We start from the raw sequence: 18,156 nt of genomic DNA, 5'->3' as shown, positions 1-18,156 counted from the left end.
TCTAGTTCTAGAGCCAGGTTCCTGGTTCCTTTCAAACTGGGCTTCCTTATTCAAACCCCCAGTGTGCTTTCTGTGAGGCAGTCAGGTATTGGCCAGAGGGGAAGGTGTGACTGGCATCCAGAGGTAACCAGATTTCTACAGTGAATTTTTCCATTTTGCACATCAAGTCTGGTCTCCCACCTATCATCCCACTTTGCCATGTGGGGAAAGCTGCACTCACTGCAGGAATATTGTGTGATTAGGGTGATCTGCCACTGTAGTTCTCTGCTCCAGTTGTGAGCAGCAAATGCTTTCATGCATATGCTGATGTATTCAGGAAGTGTAAACACTTGAGTGGCCCTTTAAATATTTTCTGCTGCAGTCTGACTTTTGATATAGACACCAGCAGAAGACTGGTGGGGAAGAGGAATATATTAAACCCTTGCCATCAAATTGCAATGCAGAGCTATGAATGTGTCACTTAATGTACTCTCTTCTAAGTGGGGCAGTTCTCAAAATTTAACAAGTCAGCAGAAGTACAGACTGCTTCCCCCATAATGAAGAGATTCCTCTGCCAGAAAACTTCAAGGGATCCAGGCCTCCTTAGTGTCTGTGCCCTGTGAGTATGAACTGAGGGTGAGGAGAGGGCCCTGACTTTACCCCAGCAATACCAGGTTCTGTGTTTGCATATTCTGGGAGTGCATGCTTATAGATGCATGTTTATCTGAAGAAAGGATGCTCATGGGCTTTGCAGGTTAAATCATCCTGCAAAGTTCAGCCATGCAGCCACAGTGTCATGTTCAGCTCTTAGTGGTTGTGGTTTAGCATATTTATCCAGACTTTTCTTCTGATTAGGCAGCCTTGGGACAATTCTTTTGTTTGTAACTTCAAGGAAGAAATTGATTATGATTGTTCAGGCATCTTAAAAAATACTGCTAGTTCACTTTTTAAGACTAACTCTCGCTTCATAATTTAGTTAGGGATTCTTTTTCCTGCTGCATAAACGGTGGCTGGTCTATCAATCTATTAATATTTTTGTGAGTTTGTGAGAGAAAAACCTCCTTAGTTGTGTATAATTCTTTCTGAGGTTAATGTGAAAAGTATACTATAAGCAATTACAATACAGAGTTTCTTGTAATTTTCCTGTGATTTTTATGGTAACATCTGAATTCCTTGTAATTATTTCCATTTGTCTGAACATGATATACCAAATTGTGCACACTTAACGTCTCAAATCCTCTTCTTCCTCTGAGATTTGGACTATCATGGAGCAGTTATGGCATTAAATGACCCTGACTAAAGCGTGAGGAGAAGAAGAAATGTGTTTATAGCTTGAGCTGCACTGTAATGTTATTAAAAGCTAAGTTTCTGCAGCTGGCAGAGAACCAATAATTATCTTGTGTTCATTTTCAAGGTGTGACGGGTATTCAGACTCTGTGCATGAAGATCAAGCAGGCAGCTCCAGTCCCAGGTACTCTCCTACAAACTTTGTCTGAAATCCATTGGGAGCAATTGAAACTGTGACTGCTTCTGTTACACCATTAGAAAAAAAGCCTTTATTCTCAAGGGAATGCAGAATTTCTAGGGTATTACCTGCAAAAGCTGTTAGGATTTCTACATATTTATCTTGTGCACTTTTGTGTGATCAATATGGAGATGATTTACTGTTGCTATTATATATGTAAATATGTTATGGTCTGTATTCTTAACTTCACATCATACTCCTGTCATTCAGATGCAGCTGTGGTGTTTATACACTGAATTTTACTGTACAGCAGCTGGTGCAAAGCAGTAGTAAGCAGAGTTTTGCAACTGTGTAAGGATATGCTCATTGCTGTGTGTGTGTGGTAAAAAGAAATCCTTTAAATTGTAATTTAACTGAAGTATTCTTGAGGCATGCCTCTCTCATGGCTATGTTAGTACATATTGATTGCTAGGGAATGCAATTTAACCTTTCAGGAAGATCTTAAAATCAGAGGATACCTTAAAATTAGCAGCACTGGTGCACATTGTTGGGGTGCTCGTGGGCTATAAAGCTGTAACTATAACAACTGCCTTGGAGCACACTTGCAGAAGGCATGGGCAGCAATGGTGTTCAGCTCCACAGGCACCCTGCAAGCATCCATCTGGATGCTGATGGGCCACAGATGGAAAGTGAGTTTGGCAGCTCAAAATCCTTAGGAGAAAACATTGAACTAGCAAGTTATGCTTTCTGGAAAAAAAGAAATGAATCTCAGAGGGATTTAATTCAATAGCCCTTGACTCCCTCAGCCGTGGAAGTTTCACACCAGGAGAGAGGTCACTCCCAGCTGACCATTAGGATGCTGCCAGCTGGAGCTAACATCTGAAATCCCAGCTGAACACCAACTCTAGCCAGGGGTTTTGGAGCAGCAATGCCACTGCCAGCTCCTGAGGCAGCCCTGCCTCCTGCACTGCGGTAACCTCGTGGTGCCACCGAGGTGCTCCCTGTGGAAGGCATGAGAGCAGGCTGAGGCTGGAGGGACTGGCTGTGGGTGACACTAGCAAGGTCTCCTTGGACAGAGCTTGCACACTGTAGTCTGGGTGGGGATTGAAAATGTCTGTCCCAGGTCCCAGATTAAGCATCCCTGAATAACAGTGTATTTTAAGCCACCAGGTGTCTCTTACACAGGGGGATGTTTTCTCCAAACACATCCCTGGCTGTTCAGACCTTGCTTTGAGTGGCTTCCTCCCTTCCCTCTGTGCAATGGCCCTCAAAGCTAGAGACCAACACAAGGGAAGTGTGCTGTTGAGAGGAATTATTGTCTGTGATGATATTTTGTGAGGCTACTGCAAATCATTGCGTGGGGGAAGTCTTCTGCATGAAAAAAAGAGTTTCAGATTTTATCTGGGGAATGGGAACTGTAGGTCTGAAGCCCAAGAGTGCCTCTAAAGCTATCGTTTAAGTAGCTTCCCAGTTGAGTATGTAATAATGCTAACTTAGATCTGTAACTGATGTGTAGACCACTAAATTTAGTAAAAGCTATATGCCATAAATAGCTAAGAACTTGTTGCTCTTCTTCCCTCATAATGTTTTGACAGATGTCTGAAATCCTGCCTGATGCATTTCAATTTTATTTTCTTACAGAGACGATGATAACAAAGAAAATTACCCGGACAACTCTGCTGTCTTAGAGGAAAGGCAGCTGCCTTTGCAAGACACCCAGCAGCACAAGCAGCAGGTTTTAACTGACTGTGCTCTAAAGCCTGAAATGGGCAACTTAAAGCTGAGGAAACCTAAGCCCATTGCAAAGCTGGAAAATGGAAAAAGCCACGAGGAAAGTCAGGTAAAAAATTAAACTTGCCAGGGGGAAGCTTGTGGCACAATGTCTAAGCAAGTTTTGAAATGCAAAGAGGGACTCCCTGGTAATTCATGGTGTGATTTGAGGCCCCACAGTAATCTACCCTGATTTCCAAGGACCTGCAGTCTGCAACCCTCCTGTAATAACAGTTTCTTTCTGCTAGGGAATTGCAGAGGGTTGTGCTGCAACTGCTTTCAGAAGCTAGTGAAGAGCATAGCTGAAGATGTTTAAATATTTATTTAGACAGCTTGTTTTGTTTATTTGATCAATGATCTCCTTTACTGTATTTTGGCTGCAAATAGAGGGATTTCACTGTTTTCCTTCATCTTAATTTCTGTTTTTCTCATATTTAAATAGTAAGACCATAGCAGTGGAGTAGCACACTGGTAGCAGTGCTATCCCCCACCATCTTCCTAGGTGGAGCTGGGGGGAGCAGAACTGTATATTTTGTAAAAGGTGCTAAGGAAGACTAGAAATGAGGAAACTTCTGCTGCTGCCTCTGGTGGTACATTTGCTCTGTTGACTCTAGAATTCCACCTCTCAGCAGCTGCTGAAAATGCCTCTGGTGCTTCCCATGTTGTGTTGGATGTGCAGTGTATAGGGGTTGAGCTCTGGTGCAGATTTAACTCCTCAGCTGGAAATATTCTCATATCCAAGATAGTTAATATTAATGTTGGTGGATTTGTTGGTCTGTAGTAGGCACAAGGCCTGACATCTGCAAATACAGATGTCTGTATTTACATAAAATTGTGCATATACAAATACAGATGTCTGTATTTCCATATCTTGGCTGTATAATGTATTTGGCTACTTTTTGTCTCTCCTCTCTTCTTCCTTGTGGATAGAAATTTGCAGAGCTCTTTCTGAAGTACTTCAAGCCTGTCATAGACTAGGAATTATTTTGGACCAAGTTTAGAATGGGATTTCATAATTTTATACAGAATGTCTTACCTTCTAAGTGAGAACTTTTTGAAGTTCCTTTTTGAAGGTCCTTTTTGAATCCCTGAAGGAAAATGAAAACCAAATGGCAAATGGTATTATCACAGTCTCTTTTGGAATACCAATGTCAAACTCTTGCCCTAAAATTCCTGCCTGTTCTTCTGGAGCTGATTCAGAAATAAAGCAATAACTGGGAGGGTTTTTTTTGCCACTGCACTGCATTCCTAGGAAATATTATTTAACCTTCAGGGAGATGAGGTGTGCATGTTTATCAGCTGAATGGAAAAAAGTTATGGGAATTTTGCCCTGTGAAGTTCAAGTGGAAGCAGATCAGGAACAAGAGTCATGAAGAAGCCATAAATGAGGCAAGGTCTGTCTCAGAGGTCATCTGTTGCTTTTTCAGCCTCTTCCAAGCTCCCTGTGTGTGTCCTGCATGTACCTCTCACCCAGTGAAAGCCAGCACAGCACAGACTTGCTGCTCTGTGGCATTTTACATGGCCCCAAGGGGTTAACTGGAAATGGTGAAATTCTTTCATGGGAAACTTTTTGAGTATATAATTAGGCTGCCATAAAACACCAGCATGACTTAAGTATGCAGCCTCTAGAAGGAAAAACAGTGCCAGGCAGATAATTTTCACATTGCTCAAGGATTTGAATTAGGAGAGACAGAAGTGATGAAACACTGTAACTGCATGAACCTTCCTTGGTGAAACCCCTTGCCACCAAGCCTCTGGATGGGATAAGTGATGTACTCCCAAGCAGCTGACAAACAGCACTTTGTGAGCACATGCATTTGTGAAAGAAAAGCAGGATGCACTGCACATTACGATTAAACTGTTCTTCCTTGCTTTCCTGGGATTATTGGCAGAGTGCTTTCTCAGCAGTCTCCTCACTTCCCCAGCTGACTTCTCTATGGCATCAGAAAGAGTAACACCAGAGCAGTGACAGAATCTCTGTTAAAGGTGTTGCTCTGATAAGCCAAGGAACTCTTTGCTATTCCCTCTTATGTGTTATAAGCCCATAAGTTCCTTTTACAGAGAATTGTCCCCTTAAAATTAGAAGAGGCTGTTGGGAGATAAGTTTGCTGCATGTGTTGGAAGGATTAATGGGAACCATTTTTGTGTGCCTTTCTAGTTGTGAGAATCCAAGGGGTTTCCACTGTAGAAAGATCACTGAGAGGGAACAGACAGCTGTGATCAAGTAGAGGGAAGATGGGATTTTGAGCTTCACAAGGCTCTCAGCTGAAGTGTGATTCCTGTGCCTCTGATATTTTTGGCACAACTGTAGCCCTGTAGTCATGTGCCTTTGGTCTTCATGAAGAAAAGGTTATTAGATTTACACTGATGATTAAAAAACCCAAGTGTAATAAAAGAACAGCATCAGGTGACTTCAACTGACCACTTATCAGATATCAAAATGTCAGCAGGGTAAAGCTGTACTTTGCATGTTGCCTGCAGTTATTTCCCTGGGGGCAGGAGCCGGCTCTGGAGGCTGCTGTAACCTTTCCAAACAGAACATGGGAAGAGAGGAGGCTGCTGGAATGTGACTCCACCACTGTATTCCAGCTATTTGATTTCATCTTTTCCATGGTTCCATCAACTTCCTTAGCAAGTCTGCAGCACTCATCTATAGGAAATCAAATTAATTAGAATGTATTTGACTTCAAGAGGTGAGGAAGCATATGCCCAGAACATACTCCAGGGAGTCAGTGTGGGAACAGATGGCGAGGAACAGAAAGTCTGCTTTCCTTGCCCAATCCTTTCTCCTGTCACTCACCTTTGGTGCACAGTCACGAGTATGGATTCTTGAATGAGTCACCCTCAAACTCCTTATTGATACAGGGACATATTTACAAAACAACACCAAACTTCCTAGCTAATAGGCAGAAACAATCAAAGTTCAGTTTTAAAGTCTTATTATCAAGGTAAATGGCTATAAAAATGGTGGCCTGACAATCAGTGCCTAAAGACGACAATGCTGAAAATTCCTGAGTAAAGTTTTGTATTTTGAGTATATGTGAAGTGCTTGTATGTCAATGAACTTCCAATAATTTCACATTAAAATTATGATTTTTAAGTGCACAGTAATCAAAAAGCCAGAGCTGATATTGGCACATCAGCTGCAAAAACACATGAACACATCAGGCAGTCTGGAAGTTCTGCTTTGGTTTCTGGGTATACTCTGTTTATGTTTATTATGATGCAATTTCACTGTAGAAGTCACCCTCTTTAGTGAAAAGAAACAAAAATGCAGTAGAAGGCAGAATTCTGCTGTAGGTGCCTGTGGTACATCAGGATTTCATTGCTCTTTAGAAACAGAGATTCCATCAAGGGTGTATCCCTAGTATTACTTGTTAACACCCTAATGACATGATTTTTGAGCAGCAACAAAGACATAAAAGAGAAAAAAAATACAGAAACAACCCAAAGCCACCCAAGTCCTCTAACATCAACCCTGCAAGCAAGGGCTTATTGCCAGCACGTGCTCTTGTCAACAGCTTTCCCCTCCATCCAGCAGAAAGCACCTGGAATTGCTGTGTTCTCTCTGCCCTGCAAGTTCCCATCTGAAGAGTCCTACCCAAACTTTTGACTTCCATGCATCCAGGCAAGCTTTGACACTGGAGCAAAGTCATTGCATTAGCAGCGCGAATTGTATTTTAATGTTTTAGACTATTAGACTAAAATATTTGATTACAAAAGCTAATAAAGAGATAGAAAAAAAGTCCCACTTTGATTACCACATTTTCAAAGATCTTAAAAAACTTATTTCATTGCAGTGCAAAGGAAATATTGCAACCCATTTCATAGGTAAGGAAATGAAGAAGTACCAAACACATCTTTTCACAGCCCTCCAATTGGTTTTCAAAAGCTTGGATTTGAATGGATACTTTTCTCATTCCTATTCTGTGACTCAGTTTTTTGGACTAAATTGCCTTTTTTATTTTCTGTGTAGCAGATTGGGTGATGTGGCTTTTTTCCCCTCACTGCCTTTCCCTCCTCCCAGAGTAATACTCTATTCATCAAGATACACATATGCTAGGGAAGGGAAAGAGGCAAAGGGTTAAATTTTACATATTTTATTTAAGTGATATTTAACTGCACTCACCTTTGTCAGCCAGATTTTTTTGATGATTCCCAAGTAATAAAATCTTACTGACATGTGAATAAATAATTTCAAATGAATTATTTGTACAGAACCTCTTAGCTCTGACGCTGAAATCTGTGATACCCAAGTAATAAAATCTTACTGACGTGTGAATAAATAATTTCAAATTAATTCTTTGTATAGAACTTCTTAGCTCTGAAGCTGAAATCCGGTATTTAAGTAAAAAAGAGAAAAGTTACATTCTGCTTTGGTTTCAGAAACTGTTTTCCAGTGAAATAGCATACTACTTTTTTTAGACTCTTTTATCTTCAGTGTTCTCCAGTTGTTTCAAGATTATTACAAAAAAATAGCTAAGATCTTCAACCAGCACCTGGTCTCATGGAGCATTTTTTCCTGAAGCAAAATATTTAGCCAAGCTTGGATTGGTACTGACAGGGCGCATTCAGCTTTTCTTTTTGTTTCTGTTGTGCAGGAGCTGGAGTGTGCATTGCCAGGCCTGTCAGAGTGGCAGGGGAAGGCTGGGTGCTCAGCTAATAACTATGCACAGAATGTGGCTTTGAAATGCCAGGAAGCAGTGGTGAGATTGCAGCCAAGGTAAGACTTGGGATAACACAGCACGTTTCACTTCTGATGAACTGTAGGAAAGGCTAATTCATCTGCTGCCTACTGCATAAAATATTCAGACTCCTGGCTCTTGTTGGCAGTGTATTCTATATTTATACATCTAGGACTGTTTGGGGAAAGTGAAAGGGATAAAGATAAGAATGCAAATTTCATCATTCTTTAAATGCCTTACAGCTGAAGCAGAAAGAACATCCTTAGTTTAGAAACTTCATTTCCTCTGTGCCAAGTTTCAAAAATACTTTTCCACTTTTTTCCTTTCCCCCCCCAGTGCTGAATTGCCTCTCTTTCTCAGAGCTGCATTGTCTGAGCAATGGGAAAGGGAACCTTCACATCTGATTATAGCAAGGGTATCCATTTATGTACAGTTTAGGCTCTGGGTGCTGTGGCAGCTGTGCTTGTTCTGGTGCTGGAAGGGCACTGTGTGCTCAGGTCTGGCATTGACCATGTCCTGATGGCAGGTAACTCAGCAGGTGATGAAGTAACTCAGCTCTGGTAAGTACTGGAAGTCACAGCTTCTGCTTTCATCTATCATGGCCTTGCAAATGGCTAAAAATGGAGTTTCAACTCACCCAACTGACCAGTGAAGGTCTGTCCTAAGGATAAGATTTAGTCCTTACTAAATCTCGGGGCACAAATTTCCCATGTTCAGGTGCTGGTTTTGCTCTGCTTTTCTGTGCACAGAGTGTTTGTCAGGGGAGCCAGGTCTCTGCTCTTTGCCTTGATGTGCATGACAGCCTTGGTGCCCTGTGGCAGAGTTTCTGGCTCCCTTTGGAGGGTCTGAAGCAGCAGCAGCTCATCCCAGGGATGCTCAGGGCACAGCTGGCTGACAGCTGGAGCTCACTGGCTCAAGGTTTGTTTGCAGTCAGGACAGGGACAGCAGTGACAGCTGCCATCCAATGGCACTTTGGTGCTTTATGCGACATCAGCTGGTGGCTTTCTCCACAGCTTTTAGGAGGCAACATTGTAAATGCTCTTAATTTGTGCACTCAAAGGAAGGTTTAGCAGAATGAAAATGCATTTAATTAGCTTGGACAATCAAGTGCTTTTGCCCTCCAATGCCTGTATGTGCAATTGAAACACTGCATCTCAGGAAGAATTTTTAATTAGCAAGCCTGCCTTCTCCTTTTCTGACATTCCTTCGGAGAGGAAAGAATCCCATGGACTAGTAAAGAGGAGTTTCCTGAGTATGGTATCAGACCTACCCAGTGGCTCTGCTGGTGGGATGTTTGTGTATGGGTAGGTAATAAACAACTGGTTAATTTTGAAAGGAACATGATGAGAGACACAACAACTTTAAAGACAGGAACCAGAGTGGAGTGTGCATGAATAAAACAGCAACCACAGCAAAGTCCCCCTGTCCACTTCAACTGTTTGGCCTTTTTAATCTGCCTGGTATTAAACCATTTTTCACTGCGCTGCTTATTCTTGTTTAACACCATGGTAGCCCCTTAGAAAGCCTGCTATCTAAAAGGGCTAAATCACAAAGAAAGATGCCTGGATTTACCATTCTAAGTGCTGTGCAAGCACAGTGATCACATCTCAATTTTGGCCATGTTTCAATTTGATTACATTATGAAAAAGAAAAAAGAAAGTAGGTGACTTTACTCTCAGACAAGGAACTTCAAACATAAACAAGTGTTGATACGAGGTCTCTGGCCTCACACACACACTTTATTTATTGTAACTGTCCTTGAACTGGCACTCCCACCACCCAGGGCACTTCCACTCACCTATGTCTGGTGACCCTCCCTGTGCTGCCTTGGCAGGGCCACAGCAGGGGCCAGTCCATGTGTCAGCTCACAGGGGTCTCTGGTGACTGCACCAGGCTGGGACACTGCTGCCAGGGCATGATGTCCTGCCTTGCTTTCTGCCTTCTCTGCTGTGGGACACGCAAAGGTTAAGCATTCAGTGTTGGCAACAGGCAGCAATCACAGCTACATTTGGGCAGAACACATCTGCCAGCACCACAAGCCCCAAGTTTCACTGTGTTCCACTGGTTTTGCTGGGCTGCTGGTAAAAATAGCAATGCTTTGGGACATGACACCTGCCTGTGTCCCTAGGTCAGACTAAAAGCTCTCTGGGGTTTGAGAGGAGAGGGACACACTGCTGCAGGAGTGCTCCTATACACCTCTCCTCATATATCAGATGTGTAGGGGGAGGGCAGGAGAAGGATTTATTTCTGTCTCAAATAAAGGATCAAGGTTGATTGTTTCTAGTGCATCCTGCTGTTACTTCTGCTTTAACTGAATTGCTGCAGGGGGCTACAGCTCTGCCTTTAGTCTCATTGGGGATTAAAGGTCTAAATACCTCTGAACTCTACAGAGGTTTTTAAGAAATCTGTGAGGCAGCTAAAAACCAGATAATTTTAACTTGTCTAAATATGGATTAAAGACTGCTGAAATATGAACAACTTTTCAGTACAGTTCCTGTTAAGCAGAATAATCCAAGTTTAGGATATTCTAACAAGGGATTCTCATAAACTGATGTGTGACAGAGAAGAACAAACCAGGCCATGTAAGAGCAACAATCCACAGAATTGGCTTAAAAATGTGTATTGTTTCTTTGAGGGGGTAATTTCAATTTATGGTAATCACTGAAACAATAAAGGAAAGTTTTGTGGGATTTGAAGGAAATGGGAGAGTAGACTTGAAGAGATTTGCAGTCAGAAGGACAAGGGAATAGTGTCTTGTTTTTGGCTAAGCTGTACCTGACCTGTGAAGCAAGGATTTCAACCTCAAGAGGTGTTTATCATGTATGATTTATGAAAATCAGCATCAATTTAGTAGATGAAATGCTATCTGCATGGAAGGGAACCTTTGCACCTTTTTTCCAGAACATGAATTTCTAATACTATTGCCAGTGATTACTCTGAATACTGCTCTGGTCATTGTGTGTAGCTGGGTTTGGATATGAGTGCAATATAATCTGCACCTTGATAGAAGGCAGATAAAAGTTATAAACAGGCCCTGGGAACAAATAAAGGAATTGCCTTTTTTTAAACAGAGACTAGAAAAGCCAGTATGGAACAATACACTTGATTACAATAGCTGCTTCTGCCAACTGCCTTCTCAAAGGCAATCAGCAAAACTGGAGTGGGCTGCAGGCTGTGTGCAGGTACCTGAGCAGAGCCTGGTGCTTTTCTCAGGTGTCTGCTACAGAGAGAGGAGGCTGAAACCAAGCACCCCTGGGCAGTGGGAAGGTCAGTGCTTCAGCAAAGGCTGCATGTCAAGTCAGTGTGGAATTCAGAACTACAGTTTGGGGTGAAGTTTTCTGCCAAAGAAAAATTCCTGAAAGTTCTGCCTCTTCAGCATTCCCCAAATAAACTGGGAATGAAGTGGTTTCATTTATCAGGATTTATCTGGTCCCAGGGCTGGTCCCTATTCCATGATTCTGTAACTCTATTTTTGGCAGAGGCTGTAGGGTGGCTCTTGGTGTCAGAGCTGTGATTGTTCTGCAGTAGAGGTGGAAATGCCCTGGATCTTGGGGTCAGCCAGAGCCTCTTGAGGTTTCTGTGCTTCCCTGAGGGGAGGCCAAGCTCTAGCAAGACTTTCAGTATTTACGTTTGCAAGGCAAGTATATTTTGAGAGTGCAGTTCAGGTGGGAACCCTTGAGGTTTCCCGGGTTTCTGCTGAACAGCTACAACTCAGAGATGAGAGGGAGGCAGCAGGGAAGCTGCAGAAGTCCTGATGTCCCCGTGCAGACCTGCATGGCTGAGGCAGAGCCTGAGAGGCTGCATTTCCTCACCTGCACAGGCAGCCAGGTAAGCAAGGAGAAAGCTGGGAAATGACTGACTGGTTCTTAAGAACAATTTCTTCAGAGATGGTGGCATTGAAATACTGGTATTTATGGTTCCACTGATACTTGTACCAAGGCAGGGAAAAGTCTCTGAGCAAGATTTTGGGTTGCAGTGCAATTAAAGAAAAAAAGCAAAAGTGGGGATGGGGGGAGGATAGAGGAGGAAGAAGAGCAGCTCTTGCTGCAGCCCCAGTAAGGACCACACCTGCTCAGTATGAGAGCTGCTCATGGTAAGAATAACAAGGGCTGGCTGGGTTACACAAGGGTTGGGACTCCTGAGACAGGCACTGCTACACTGGTTCTCTGTCTGACCTCCCATTCCAGCACTCAGGGACTGCCCTTGGGCCCTTCAAGGTGGATTTTTCTTTCATTGCAGGTGTGCACTTGATGTTGACCCCAAAGCCTGTTGCGGTTCTGCACCGCTCGCTAAGGAATCAATCACAGGTGTGCTTTTGAAGCATCCACCTGCAGCAGTTTAGATTTCAAAATGCTTTTTGCCATTTGGGAAGGTCTCAGAAAGGAGCCTTCTGTTTTCTGGGTGCTGAGAGGTGCTGGTGGTGTGCTCTGCTGTAACTCTGGACAGGCTGAATCAGTGCCCTGCCAGGGAGCTGAGACTGCCACTGCTGAGCTGTCAACCATCCAGGCCACCCTCACTGGCTCCTGACTGGACACAGGGGACGAGTGTTGGGCCAGGGTACACTGCAGGTGACTCTGGAAAGTTTCATCCCACACAATACTGTGAGGCTGAGGGGCAGGACTCACTCTGGCATTACCCATGCCAAGACACTACACATGTGTGGTGTTGTGTTGCATAAACACATAAACAGCCTGGGGATGGGGTTTGTGTCACCACAGCTGGGCTGCAGTGACATTTGCAAGTTACAGAAGGTAATGCTCCTCTTTGGGTTTCACAGGGGAAATGTGGTGGGGAATTGCTTAAGTTATCTTCAAACATCTTCCCCAGCTTTTAAAATTATGTGGTTTTATTTGAATTTTATGCAGGTTTAAAAGTAATGTTGTGCATAATTCAGAAATTCACATGTCCTGGTCTGTATTTTAAACAGCACAGTGCTCATGCAAATTTATTTCCCCCTTGAAGTCAAGTAGGAGCTCTGTTATGGTAATTAGAATTTAGGTGGGGTTTTTTCCTTTTTTTTTTTTTTTTCTTACTTATATCCACAAACCTCAAATGTACATGTTACTTATTGCATCTTTGCCATCTCTGTCATGGAGAAAAGGATAATTCTGCCAAAGCCAGTCTATAAAGAAGGGTGAGAGACATATCTTTGAGTAGTAGCCACAGAGAGAATTAAATTTTCATTATTTTACAGGATGTAAATTATACAAAATAAGGATGCCTGCAATTATTCAAAATTTCAGCTAAGGCTTGAAATAATTTTAATGTACTCAGCACAGATGGAAAATGAGGGCTTGTTCCTGCTGCTTTTGAAGTTAATGGATATTTTGTGATTGACTTTTAATGAGAGTAGAATCCAAACCATAGTTATTAAATTGTAAGCCCTGTGTTGCCTGGTGACAATCAGAAAACCTGCATTTGCCTAGCAGAGCAATTAATCTTGGTGAAAATGAAAAAGCACACCCCAAAACTTTGTTTAGAGTAAGATCAGCTCAGCACACAGGAGACTGAAAATGCAAATGCTCATCACCCAGAAATGGTTACTCATCTTAATGATTTCAGCATCTCCAGAATCCAAATAATGCATAAATAAGAGCATCTTACTCCAGTATTTCTAGTGTAAAAGGGAACAGTAAAATGAAAGATTAAGGGCATCCTAAAACAGCTGGCAAGAGCATCAGCCTGAATGAGATGTGGTACCTCATGGCTGCTGTAAACCTTTTACTCTCCAGAGTGCAAGATTCATGAGGTGTACAGCTGTGAATGATGTAGAACTTTGTACAGTTCCTGTACAGAGTGCTGCTAGCATTTACTGTTTGTTTTTGTCTTTCTAAAAAAAGTTGGGTTTTTTTTATATTAAAGGGAGTTCCCATTTGCTCTGTTATGCACCCTGAAAGGTGTTATTGAAACAAAGACCAGAAATGTGCAAGTCTGACACGTGTTGTTTTCATCCTTTCCCTCATGTCTAGCTCTAGTTCAATGCAAGAAATCACCTTAAATATTTTTTCTTCATTAGTGAATTAGTTCTTCAGCTGTTTGTAGCCTTGCAGCTGCCTCCTTACGTGTTATTAAACCAAACTATAAATATTTCACTCTTTCCTATTAAATTAGTCCTTTTGCTGTTCTCATGACTCATTTCTGTTCCTATGGGAATTGCACATCTTGGATCCTGTTTGGAGCCAAGTGGTTTTTCATCCTGGTGTAGCTATCTAATGTGTCTGCTTTGGTAAGAGAAGTGGCATAGCCATCATTTCAGTCATTAAATGCCTCACAAATCCAGGAAGGACTACAAGAAACACCTCTGCATCTCTTTGTTCTGATTTTGAGGTCTCTAGAGGATTTTACAGCTATTTCTTTTTGCTGGAATGACTCTATGTCCAGAAAAAGATGAGTTATCTTGTGCAAAGAAATCTGGGTTTTGTGTTGGGTTTGATCACATCTCTGAGTGAGTCTCCAGGGTCCAGCAGACATCAGCACCTTTTCAGCACTGACAAATCTCATTCTCTGAGACAGCTGCAGTTTTGTTGCTTCCCCTGAGTCAAGAGTCAGCTTGTGGTACCCCCATGTCGGGCTCTGAGATCAGGTGTGGGAAACCTCAGCTCATTCTGGGGGTGGACAGAGTGGTGGTGGGAGGCTGCTGGGGCTAATCAGTCTGTGGGAAGCTGTTTCCAGCCTGGAGTTTCATTCCTTGGTGTACTGAATTAGTAGCTAACCCTGAGGCTGGGAGCTGGGCGGGCCATGGGTGGGGCACAGCTCCTCAGTGGCCGCAGCCAGGGGGAAGAGATCTGCCCCTCACTAGTCCAGGGCCTTCCTTTCCTCTTCTCGTGTGGAGAAACAGCAACGCTGAGAGAAAACCAAAGGTGTGGACATCTCTGATGGCAGCCAAGTGACACTCACTAGAAAATGAGGGCATCTCTCTCACAGGATTTCCCCAGATGCCTTCTGGGGCCTTTCTGAAATTTCCAAAAGCAGAAGATTGGGAGCCTGAAATGCCATCAAATTTAAATATGGAAAGATTTATTCTTTATGGCTGTGATATAGGAAAACTCTTGTTCCTGATTTAAAGCATGTGGGACAAATTGTGCTTAGATTTAAGCATGTGTTTGAGCTTTTTCTTGGCATTAACCCTGTTAGCTCACCAAGTCACAGATCATTCATCTGTAGAACTTTTTGTCACAACAGAGTGAGCCCAGATATTAATGTCATACTTTCCAGGACTTCATTAACAGTTTAAATGTACTATTTAGGATTCCAATAAAACCACTGTTGTTTTGAATGGGTTAAAAAATAGAGATGTTACTTTCATAGAAGTGCTGTTTCTTAAGTAAAACAGAATAATTCTGTAATTTATAAATTACATACACACATGATGAAAAGCTTGAGATATTTGCAGCACAGATAGGCAATCTATTGAATGATTTTTAAAATTTTGTTTTGTAGAATAGATCAGAGCACAAGCATTTCACCAAAGGAAGCAACTGATCAATTTAACAGCTTAAATGAGGTAAGTGTAACCAAAAGTTGAAATATGATGTTATATATTTTGAATATATGTTTTGGGTTTTTCCTAATTTCAAGGTCTTGAAATAATGTAATTGCGTAATAATCTTAGATTAGCTTTTTAATGAAAGATTGTAGTCATATTTTTGAAGAAAAGCTTTAAAATGTGATATGAGACTGCTAAAATAGTTTAAAAGCTAGAAGCAAGAGATTTAAGCCAACTTTAGATTGCTTTTTGTTTATGCTCAGAAAAGAATCACTCAGTACTGACTGAGTGAAGGGACATCTTTCAAAAACATTTGATTTTTTTCCTCCTATTACAGCTCAAAACGGTTCATCTGTTAAATGTGAACCGTTATTTATCATACATTTATAGTATATGTTTATAGAATATATTTATATATTATATGTCATATAAATATGGACCATAAATATGTTTTGTTTAAAAATAAGGAGTTCTCAAAGTTGCTACATCCTGCAGTAAGCTAGGAGCAGTGCAATGGAGTCTAAAAGGTGCTCTGGTTGTAAGATGGAAGGAGGGGAGAGCTGAAGAGGGGAATCAAGGAAAGCCAAATGACACCAGTGACACTTGGAACAAGCTGCTTTCACAGGGATTGTGCCAGGAGCACAGTGTGGGTGAAGCACAACAGCTGTTGGTGTGATGACATCGAGCCATGGATGAGCCTGGGCGAGGTCCTCACAGCCAGCAATACCCTGGGAGGGATAGGGGGTAAAGCCAAGCTTTGCAGTTATGCCAAGTGGGAAAGCCTATAAAGCATCTCCGCGCACCTGGGGACCCTGCCCCCCAGCACAGAGTCCGCTCACCCTGCAAGGACAGTGGGGGACACGGGAGCAGTTGGGTTGTTTAGTGTAGGCCAAGACAACACAACAAAACCAGTGGGAGAAAAGAGCTGGGTGAAGAGAAGCCCATTCCTGAAAAACTCTGGGAAAGAAGGCTTTGTTTCCATAATGAGCCAGAGAGCATCTATGTCTATTAATAGATGCCTGACTTTCATTAGGGGAAGACCACAGTGTGTCCTTTTAAAGGAACTCAGACCTAATCTTCTCCTTGCAGTGAATTGTTTCCTCTGCATTTTATGTCACTGTTGTGCAGCTCACTGTAGAAAATCTCAATGCTGACAGGCAGGGCACATTCAGTGACAATACAAGAGAGTACACTCAGCCTCTCTAGAGCCACCTCAGGCCCTGGGAGAAATCATTAAGTCATTGTTTCTTTTGAGAAGCCCCAATGCAAATATTCACTGAAGCTTCTGCTTGAAAGCTTCCATTTAAAATCCTTGCAAAGGATTCCTTAAAGGCTAAAAAAAAAAAGATATTGTAATAAATCAGTATAACATAATAAAACCAATTATTAGCTTAGAAATGTAAATAAATTGTTAATAACCAATGAGGAATGAGCAAGGGTTTCAACCTGGTGCTTTCTTTTGCAAAATCTTAGATTTTTTTTGTGTCTCAGGTCCATTGCAAATCTGTGCCATAAGAAAAATTCTCTTTCTAGAATAGAGAAAGTGGTGTCTCTCTTCACTGCTCACCCGTGGCATTATGCAGACCCAGGGCATATCTTGTTCTATCTTATTGTTGCTTGTTTGTTCCCCATAAAGGAAGTTCTGAATTGAAAATGTCATATGCCTTAAGGCACAAATATTGCCTTAACGGATACTGCAGAGATTTATTTATGTTCCCATAAAATGTGCCTATCTTATTTTAACCTGAACTCTCAGATTAAAAAGCTGTTCCAGTGTGACATATAAAAGCATTAATTTCCTTAGAGTGAAAAAATGGAACAGGTTGAAATTTGCTCAGTTTTTTTTCCAATATGAATCACTTCAAAGGCTATTAAATGCTGAAAGCTTGGATTACTCTCCTTCTCTGCCCCAGCCGATTTCATAAATCCAGTAAATCCATCAATAAACTGGATATAATAGAATAGCTGCCTTCTTGTCTGGGAGGCCCAGGGGCAGGCCCAGGGGCAGGCTGCAGGCATCCTTTCCTTCAGGAGCACTGTGTGAGGGTCAGGGTGATATCAGTTTATGCAGGAAGCACCAAGCCTGGGCTTTGCTCCTCACCTTGGCTGTCAGCCTCCTGGCTGAGTCTGAGCAGAGCTCATGGCTGGGGCACACCTGGGTCCTTTCCTTTTCCCTCAGCTTCCCTCAGCCCAATTTATCAAACCCTTGGTGTCCACAAGAATGAGACAAAGGATGCTGATAATGGTAATCCTTTATCTGGGAAATAAATTCTTTCTAGGGGCAGGGCTCTCATTTGTCACATTGTCTCCTGTCAGGCTATGGCCTCCTTGACATGCTGACCAACCCATCCCTCAGTGCTGATCCTGCTGGGCATGGCCCTGGGCCATGCCAGGGTACTGCCTCTCAGTGCCACAGCATTTTGGTGATGAACTGGGAGAATTTGCTCTTTCAGTATCCCACTTTCCAGAGGGATATAACACTGTGTGGCATTCATCTAGATGTGAGAGATTTTCTGTTATCTCAGTAATTCCTTACCCTAAGGCCTCCCCTCTTCCTTTTCAACAATCACTGGTTGGAAGGAGTGATGATCAGTGGGTCCTGGCTCAGTTTGTAGAGAAGGTGTCTCTACTACAGGCTGAGCTTCCTCTGGGAGTGGCATTCCTTTTGTACTGTGCTTTCTCCAGCAAAGGCTATGGCATGTCAGTGACTGTGTTTTCTTAAAGTATTATCAAAAATAACAAATGGCTGAGAAGGACTACACTGTTTCTCT

At 42.3% G+C, this 18,156-nt stretch overlaps 1 protein-coding gene across 3 annotated transcripts in view; it reads left to right on the top strand.

Annotated features, from left to right (window-relative positions):
- Window positions 1-18,156, top strand: part of FAM13C (family with sequence similarity 13 member C) — a 115,729-nt gene that overhangs the window by 72,494 nt on the left and 25,079 nt on the right. For all 3 annotated transcript variants that reach the window (XM_064717267.1, XM_064717269.1, XM_064717268.1), the window contains exons 9-12: window positions 1,394-1,450; window positions 3,086-3,284; window positions 7,816-7,937; window positions 15,340-15,403. In XM_064717267.1, the coding sequence (XP_064573337.1) occupies window positions 1,394-1,450; window positions 3,086-3,284; window positions 7,816-7,937; window positions 15,340-15,403 (442 nt within the window). The remainder of the gene's footprint in view (window positions 1-1,393; window positions 1,451-3,085; window positions 3,285-7,815; window positions 7,938-15,339; window positions 15,404-18,156) is intronic.

Source organism: Zonotrichia leucophrys, chromosome 6, assembly GCF_028769735.1.
Source record: "Zonotrichia leucophrys gambelii isolate GWCS_2022_RI chromosome 6, RI_Zleu_2.0, whole genome shotgun sequence".
Lineage (NCBI taxonomy): Eukaryota > Metazoa > Chordata > Aves > Passeriformes > Passerellidae > Zonotrichia > Zonotrichia leucophrys.
Note: the sequence above shows the minus strand (reverse complement) of the source record. Positions and strands in the feature narration are given on the sequence as shown.